The 9,553-nt window shown below is 43.4% G+C and overlaps 1 protein-coding gene across 1 annotated transcript in view; it reads right to left on the bottom strand.

The window, feature by feature from the left end:
• Window positions 1-7,100: 7,100 nt before the first annotated feature.
• Window positions 7,101-9,553, bottom strand: part of LOC116501383 (transportin-1-like) — a 98,702-nt gene continuing 96,249 nt past the window's right edge. Inside the window, 1 exon segment of the mRNA XM_032206908.1 lies at window positions 7,101-7,130. Coding sequence (XP_032062799.1) covers window positions 7,101-7,130 — 30 coding nt within the window.

The following is a 9,553-nucleotide window of genomic DNA, read 5'->3' as shown; positions in this document are numbered from 1 at the left end:
CACCTAATAAATTGGAAAACAAATCCTAGCTAATTCTACTACTTTTTCATTCAGTCAGGTCAGAATTAGATTACAGTATTTGATGGAGTAAGTCACACTAAGATGACATTATTTTGAACACTTAGAAAAACACTTGTTGCACAGTGTTTAGTACTATATTCCCATTATGCATCACCTCTAGAATCTGGTTCTCCTGTTGCACTACATATAATTAGAAAGTGTGACCTGTATTCCATTAAATACAAAAGAAACATGCATCCAAAATATTATAGGAACTATCATCATTAGAAGTGGAACATATGTTATCACAGTATGAATTATGTCAGATACAACTTACAGAACATGTGTTTAACTTTTACAGCAGCAAGCAAGCTATTTTATACATAAAAAGTCTATAACATTCCTTACAGCTATTCAAGTCTCATACTGAATTTTAAGTAATGCACAGTTTAAATTTTACAGTATTTACATGCATTCTGGTGGATTTTAAAATGCTCTTTCATAGTCAAGCTTTAACACAACAAGCATGTGACAATCTTATTCCATGCATAAATTGGTTGTTAGCCACAACATAAAGAATACATGATGGTGCTACTGAAAACTCACAAACCTGACAGGACAAGATTAGTCACATGGTTGTCAATGATTAAGGACTAAGATTTTGAAACCAACTGAAAATATATCTAAAAGTGAGATAGAGAAAAGAAAAGAGTGAAGAAACATGAATTTTAAGAAAAGAAGATTGAATAATACACACCAGGGTCTTATAAACTGCTGTAGCACGAGGGCCACCTCTTGAGGACAAATGTAACCAAGACGACCAATTGTTATTGCTAAGGAAATGCAATCACGGTTATACACCACCAAACGCCAACCAAGACATGAACAAATGAAGGGAAGGAGGAAAAAATAAACAAAAAAAACCAACAAATAACTAAGAAACAGAAATCAACAGAATCTATGCATGATAAACATAAGATTTCACCAGTGCATTATCACCACCCCCTAAATAAGAGGCAGCAACATATATGGTATACTCTCCAGGGTAAAAGAAAAACTAAATTATTAAATGAGAGAACACCAAAACCACAATTTAAAATCCAATGGTTTTCTTTCTGATTTAAGCAGTCATTTTTCCCTCTTCAGACTTCTCTACTACATAAAAGTGTATGGCAGGTAAATTTAAAAAGTTTTTATTCAACTGTACTATTATGGATAATCTTGAAAAATGGAATTATCCATTTTAAGTTTTAGCATTAAGTACGCTATTCTTTTCCTATATTTAGAATTCAGGATTTTAATAGGTCTGCTATTTATCAGTAAAAATATATTTAGAAATAAGTTTACATTTAATATATCACAGCAACTATCTGCAGAAAAATAATTCTTTAATCCTAATTTCTCCTGTTCACAACAGGCTTTCTCATAAAAGTCGTGTAACAATATGACTTCTGATACAAAGGCATAAGAACACATGAAAAGCCAAATCACATCTTGAGATGATTTGGCAATTTGGTTATTTGTTCTGAGGGCCCAACTGAACAAGATATCATCTTGAAAATGTGTTTTAATGGTGTTTGCTCAACTCACGACGACTAATCTTTAGAAAAAGGTGGGGAATAATGTAACAGGATTACTTGAAGCAAAATACATTAATACTAAAATCCAGTAGAATTATATGAAACAGAAAAAGAAAACCTATGTTTAAGGGACATACTATGCAACACTAATTAACAGGCATTTGTAAACAGTTTCTATGAAACATGCAATAAAGCAGATGATGCATTTTCCAATAAAAGTTTGGTGTAGGACATACTAGCAGTTTGAAACATACTCAACGAAAGCTGCAACTCAATGGCAATATACTTTTTTACCTGACATTACTCAATTTCAATATGCAGCATCTAAAATTTTCAGCAGATCTAACATAAAATTATACATGTATAGTGCTGAAGTACTAATTCCAGATGAAAATGTACTCTTAAGTTTTATCTCACAGAATCATACAATATCCTGAGCTGGAAGGGACCCATAAGGATCAGCAAGTCCAACTCCTGGCAACACACAGGTCTACCCCAAAATTTAGAACATGTTACTAAGTGCACAGTCCAATCGCTTCTTAAATTCAGACAGGCTTGGTGCAGTGACTACGTCCCTGGGGAGCCTGTTCCAGTGTGCAACCACCCTCTCGGTGAAGAACCTCTTCCTGATGTCCAGCCTAAACTTCCCCTGCCTCAGCTTAACACCATTTCCACGGGTCCTATCATGGGTGTTTACAGAGAATAGGTCAGCTGCCTCTCCACTCCCCCTCGCGAGGAAGTTGTAGACTGCGATGAAGTCCCCCCTCAGCCTCCTCTTCTCCAGGCTGAACAGGCCCAGTGACCTCAGCTGCTCCTCATATGTCTTCCCCTCTAGGCCCTTCGTGAGCATCTAGCATCTTCGTCACCCTCCTCTGGACACTCTCCAGCAGTTTAATGTCCTTCTTGTACTGTGGTGCCCAGAACTGCACACGGTACTCGAGGTGAGGCCGCAGCAGTGCAGAGTAGAGCGGGACAATCACCTCCCTCGACCGACTAGCAATGCTGTGCTTGATGCATCCCAGGATATGGTTGGCCCTCCTGGCTGCCAGGGCACATTGCTGGCTCATATTCAACTTGTTGTCAACCACAACCCCCAGATCCCTCTCTTCGGGGCTGCTCTCCAGCATCTCATAGCCCAGTCTGTACGTAAAGCCAGGGTTGCTCCATCCCAGGTACAAAACCCAGCACTTGCTCTTGTTAAACTTCATGCGGTTGGTGATTGCCCGGCTCTCCAATCTGTCCAGATCTCTCTGCAAGGACTTTCCACCCTCATCCGAGTCCAAAACTCCTCCAAATTTGGTGTCGTTGGCAAATTTGCTCAGAACACCTTCTAGTCCTACATCCAAATTATTTATAAAGACATTGAAGAGGACTGGCCCTAAAATGGAGCCCTGGGGGACCCCACTGGTGACTGGCCACCAGCCTGATGTAACCCCATTTACCATAACCCTTTGAACCCTACCCATCAGCCAATTATTCACCCATCATATGATGTTTTTGTTAAGTTGTATGCTGGACATTTTGTCCAGTAGAATCCTATGGGAAACCATGTCAAAAGCCTTGCTGAAGTCCAAAAAGATCACATCAGCTGGTTTCCCTTGATCAACTAGACGGGTGATGTTATCATAAATGTTATCATAAAAGGAAATCAAATTTGTTAGGCATGACCTACCCCTCATGAACCCATGTTGGCTGGGACCAATGACTGCATTGTCCCCCAGGTGCGCTTCAATAACTTCAAGAATCATCTTCTCCATAATTTTACCAGGCACTGACGTGAGACTGACAGGCCTGTAATTGCTAGGGTCTTCTTTCTTACCCTTCTTGAAAACTGGCACAACATTTGCCAGCTTGCAGCCTACTGGGGCCTCTCCAGATTCCCAAGACCATTGAAAAATAATTGAGAGGTCACCCGATGACATTAGCCAGCTCTTTGAGCACCCTGGGATGGATCCCATCTGGACCCATGGACTTGTATGGATCCAGGTGGAGCAGCAAATCTCGCACACGTTCAGGGTCGGTTGGGAGTTTGTCATTCCCACCATCATGGTCCTCCAACTCAGGGCACCCTGGATCCGAAGCCCACCATCAGTGTTGAAGACAGAGGCGAAGAAGACATTAAATGTGTCTGCTTTGCCTATGTCATTGTCTGTGAGGAGACCTTCCCCATCAAGTATCGGACCTATATTTTCTTTGGTCCTCCTTTTTCTGTTCACATATTTTAAAATGCCCTTTTTATTGTCTCTCACAGACATGGCCAGCTTCAACTCTAGTTGGGCTTTGGGCCCACTAATTTTCTCACTACAAACATGAACAGCATCCCTGTATTCCTTCCTCGTCACCTAACCCTCCTTCCAGCAGCCGTACACTTTCTTTTTCCATCTAAGCTCCAGTAGAAGATCCCTGGTCAGCCAGGCCGGCCTTCTGCCCCACCTGCCTGCCTTCCAATACTTTGGAATCACCTGATCTTGTGCTTTTAGGAGGCAGTGCTTAAAGACTGACCAGCACTGATGGATGCCAATGCCTTCAAAAGCAGCTTCCCAGGGGACCTTAGTAACTAGTTCCCTGAGCAGCCTGAAGTCTGCTCTCCCCATATCCAGGGCTGAAGCGTTGGTGGCAGTTTTCCTTCTGTCACCATAAATTCTAAACTCAACCACTTCATGGTCAGTATGACCGAGACAGCCGCCAATTGCCATGTCTCCCACAAGACCCTCTCTGTTTTGCAGCAACAGATCAAGGAGGCCACCTTTCCTAGTTGGCTCCCTTAGCACCTGCACCAAGAAGTTATCATCTAGGTGCTTTACGAACCTCCTGGACTTGCTTGTGTCAGCTGTGTGGTGATCCCAGTTGACATCTGGCAAGTTGAAATCCCCCATAAGGACAAGGGGAGTTGGATCTCGAGGCATCTCGTAGTTCTGCAAAGGATAATTCATAGATGTCGTCATCCTGGCCAGGTGGTCTGTAATAGACTCCCACTATGACATCCCCTTTATTTATTCTTCCCTTAATCCTTACCCAGAGGATCTCAACTTTGCCATTGCCAACTTGAAGTTCAACACAGTCCAGCCCATGCTTCACAGACATCGCCACCCCGCCACCTCACCTACCCTGCCTGTCCCTCCTGAAGAGCCTGTAACCATCCATTGCAGCACACCAGCCACAGGACTCATCCCACCAGGTTTCGCTTATGCCGATGTCGTAGTTGTAGAACTGGGCCAAGACTTCTAGCTCATCCATTTTATTCCTCATACTGCGTGCGTTTGTATAGAAGCACTTCAAATGCGCCTCCCTACATGCAGCACCTTGTGGAGCTGACCGAAGGACCTTACCGGCATACAGTCCCTCTGATTCTAGTGCACCATCCCTTAGCTCATCACCGGCGTGCCATGTTTTATCCCCTTCCCCCTTTGACTCTAGTTTAAAGCCCTATCTATCAGCCCTGCCAACTCCTGAGACAAAATCCTTACCCCCCTCTGAGAGAGGTGCATCCCATCTTGTGCCAGCAGGCCTGGTGTCACGTAGACCTTCCCGTGATCGAAGAACCCAAAGATCTGCAGGTTGCACCAGTCCTGAAGCCACGTATTAATATGATGTGCCCACTTGTCAGCACTGATCCCCCCTATTGAAAGGACAGAGGCAAACACAACCTGTGCCCCTGATCCTTTAAGTAGTCGCCCCAAAGCCCTAAAGTCCCTTTTGATTGATCTTGGACTTCTCGTTGCTACCTCGTCATTACCAGCCTGAAAGACCAGTCGCGGGTAGTAGTCAGTGGGCCGTACCAGTTGCTTGACTTTCTTAGCTAAGTCTCTCACCGGAGCCTCAGACTTCCCTGTCGGTTGGGTCCAGTCGGCATATCGGGCCCTCTGTTCCTTTCAAAAGGGAGTCCCCCATGACAATAATCCTTCTGTCTTTCTTGACAGACAATGTAGCAATGGAGGGGGTAAGTTGCCTTGCCTTAGGCACCCTCTCCAACTGGGACGGGCCTTCGTCTATGTTATAAATGAAGTCTCAACTCAATCTGAATTTTGTAATATTTATAAAACAAATATTTATAAAAGGTATAAAAGGCAAGTAAACAGCGCTGGGTGTGCGGGGAGTCTATGCTCCACCAACACGCACACACGAACATCAAACATTCTAAACATATAGAACATGGCTTTTACATACTAAACCCAAGTATGCCTATACATAGGTACAATCAGGAAAGAACAAACAATCCTTTAAGTTCCGTGACTTAACAGTCTCCATTTTCCATTCCTTTTCTTGATTACAAACAACAGTCTCCATTTTCCATTCCTTTTGAACAATATGTCTCGCTTTAAGTTGTCAAGCAACTCGGTCTTTGGGCCTTATGTATCCCGTTCTTCCCAGATTGAAGAAAAACATATCTATCTCCTTTGCAAGGCCAATGAGGCCTGGGTCAAAAGGCACATCCAGGTCAGCAGGGGGCGTAACAGCAAAAGCCTTAGATGGCTGTGGCAGCAGAGGGGCCGATGGTGATGGCATAGCAGTCGGATCAGTAAAGGAGCCCGCAGCTCCCTCACTATCTGGCAAGCCACACGTTTGTGATTGTGGCTCCACATGGCTCTTTAAGGCCTCAGAGACTGCTTGCCAGGTGCTGAGCAATCCCAGTCATTTTTAGTTGCAGAGTCCCACACCTTGACCTCAGTTTGGTCCCATATTTCAGGATCATAAACTGTCCGATTGTTAAGAAGGAGAATAAGCTGTAAGGTTACCAGGACAGTCTTTGTTCCTAAGGACGTATGATTCCCCATAATGCTCAACTGCTTACCAGCAAGAGGCAGTTGTGTGCACGGGTCCGCTTCTCTCAGCTCGAGCTTCTCTCCAGCTCCAGTGCGCCTGTTTCCAGCAACTTTCTGTACGAGCTTCTCTGAGTGGGGGCGGGGGGGGGGTTGCTGGTTAGAACTGTTAACATTTATTGTTTAGTGTGGTTTCAAGTGTTAACGAAACGCGGGAAAAGCAATCATGTTTTGTTGCTTTCGGGAACCTTGTGGTGGGCAGAGCATGTGCAGAAGAAGAGGGAGACAGTCGAAGCCGCTCCTGCAGTCTGGAACAAAAGGTTGCTAATGGTGATGGGGAAACCATGAGCCTTTCACCCACAACGACCACCACAAAGAGAATTATAATATGAAGCGGGGATAGGATATCCATATGTATAGGCGTACTCGGGTTTCTTGTAAATATGTAACAGCAATGTCCTATATATATTTGGAAAGTTCGATGGTTGGGTGTGCGTGTTGGTAGAGCATAGACTCCCTGCGCGCCCAGCGCTGTTTACTTGCCTTTTATAAATATTCTTTTATGTTACTAAATTCAGAGTTGAGACTTCATTTATAACAAATTGGTGACCCTGACGTGATCTTCTTGGACTTTGGATCTGCGACCGGTAAAGGGAGGCGCCCCACCTAGTGGCCCTTGCTGATAGCAGTGCTAGAGTTCAACAAGATTTCGAACATAAGAGGCAAGTAAAAAAAAAAAAAAAAAAAAAAGAGCTCTCCGTCAGTGACCCGTAGTCTTGCGCGCGAAGACCTGAATGAAGAGGATTTGTGAGTATACCGGTATACCGTTTGGTTGGGTGGGATTTGGCTGTGTGACTGTGTATAAGGGTGTGACTGAGACGGAACGTAGTTCCGAAGCGAGTGCGGAGGTCTTCTAACCGCGGTTCCGATCTCCCGCGAGGGACTCGGCGGGTGAAGGACCGAAGCGATTGTTCTAGGACTTCGTGGGTGGGTTAACCACTTGCAAGACACCTCTACACAAACACAGCCAGGGATTCGGAACCTCTTTAAGGTTTCCAGGGATTCAGAACTTATTTTAAGCTTCCAGAGATTCGGCCAGGGATTTGGAACCTCTTTAAGGGTTTCAGGGATTCGGAACTTATTTGAAGGTTCCAGGATGGGTCTGGGGGAAAGTAGATTCTCCAACCTGGGAGACTCAGAGAACCCAGACATTCCACCAGAAAGCCCATTAGGGATAATGTTAAAATATTGGGATGTTTGGGAATCGATGAAAGGAAAAAATAAAGAGAAAATGGCTCAATTTTGTATGATAAAATGGCCAAAGGAACCTTTAAGGCCACATGTTTTTTGGCCATTTTTTGGATCCTTTGAGGATTGGGTGTGTCAGGCATTAAACCACTATGTTAACTCTAAGGAGCCTTTTAACCAAGAAGAAAGCAATTATGCAGCTCTGTGGGTAGGAGCCTCAAACGCATTTCCCCCAAAACAAATATTCGCTTTAAATACAAGAACTGACAGGGGAAAGGAAGAATGGGGACCTCTGGATAATATACCCCCTCCCTATTCATGGCAACCAGAACCGCCACATTTTGAAAGTCGATTGCCCACGGCCTGTTCTCTATCCCTCTCCTCCTGCACAAAGGACTAGAAGTAAGATAAGAGCCACAGAAAGGGAGGAAAGTGAAACACGAGGCCGGACTGATGATTTAGGAGGCCTTTACCCTTTGAGGGAGGTACCCCTTGGGGGGAACCAGGGGGGAATAGGGTTTGTAGTGGTTCCTTTGAACACGTCAGATGTAAGAAATTTTAAGAAGGAAATGGGAAACCTTTTAGATGACCCTTTAGGAGTTGCCGAAAGATTGGACCAGTTCCTAGGTCCAAACACGTATACCTGGGAAGAAATGCAGTCCATATTAGGAATCCTCTTCACTACAGAAGAAAGAGGAATGATCAGGCAAGCAGGAATGAGACTGTGGGAAAGACAAAATCAGGGAGGTCCTCCAGGGGATGTGAAATGGCCAAATACCAACCCTAACTGAGATCATCAGGCTGCTCAGGGGAGGCAAAATATGAGGGATCTTAGGACCATAATGATACAAGGGATAAAGGAATCGGTTCTAAGGGGACAAAATATAAATAAAGCTTTTAACGAGTGTCAGTGCAGAGATGAATCTCCAACTGAATGGTTAGACAGGCTGAGAAAAAGCCTTCAGATGTACTTGGGTATAGATCCTGATTCCCCTGCAGGAGGGGCACTGTTGAGAACCCAGTTTGTAGCAAAATCCTGGGAAGACATCCGAAAGAAATTGGAGAAACTTGATGATTGGCATGAAAAAGGATTAGAAGAATTATTGAGGGAAGCAGAAAAGGTCTATGTGAGGAGAGATGGGGAAAAACAGAAGGCAGATAGTGATGAAAAATTCAGAGTTGAGACTTCATTTGAGACTTGAGACAAAAGGAATGGAAAATGGAGACTGTTAAGTCATGGACTTAAAGGATTGTTTGTTACCTTTTCTGATTGTACATATGTATAGGCATACTTGGGTTTAGTATGTAAAAGCAATGTTCTGTATATTTAGAATGTTTGATGTTCATGTGTGCGTGTTGGTGGAGCATAGACTCCCCGTACACCCAGCGCTGTTTACTTGCCTTTTATGAATATTTGTTTTATAAATATTACAAAATTCAGATTGAGTTGAGACTTCATTTATAGCAAAACGTATCAAAAGATCCATCAGATGTTGTCAGCTAATGCTATGTCCAAAGACAGACTATTCTAAGTGACTAAAGAAAGTCCCACCATCACCAGGATCTTGCATTTAGCTTCCTTCCTTCAGGTGCTGTCAAGTGTTAAGCTGACCAGGGCCAGAGAGAGATTGAAAAAAAGGTCCTTTGATAGTATCGGGTCTTGGACAGCAAGTAAAATACCATGGAAACAACCCAAACTGTTTTATTCTAGCGTGCCTGTGCCATGTGAAGCACTACATAGAAATAAAACAAATTTCAATAGCTGTCATAAGAAGATGCACACAACACATACGCATATGCTATTAATAAACAAATGTATGCTACAAAACAAAAACAAAACAAAACAAAAAAAATGTTTTTTTTGCCCATGTTGTGTGTTATCTGTGCTTTGTCCAAAGTATTCTGTGTTTATACATAAATTTGCATGTCTATTGTACTCTCTGATAAAGCAATTTCTACCAAAGA

Source organism: Aythya fuligula, chromosome W (genome assembly GCF_009819795.1).
Source record: "Aythya fuligula isolate bAytFul2 chromosome W, bAytFul2.pri, whole genome shotgun sequence".
NCBI classification, from domain to species: domain Eukaryota; kingdom Metazoa; phylum Chordata; class Aves; order Anseriformes; family Anatidae; genus Aythya; species Aythya fuligula.
The sequence above is the reverse complement of the archived record's forward strand: the minus strand, read 5'-3'. Positions and strand labels throughout refer to the sequence as shown.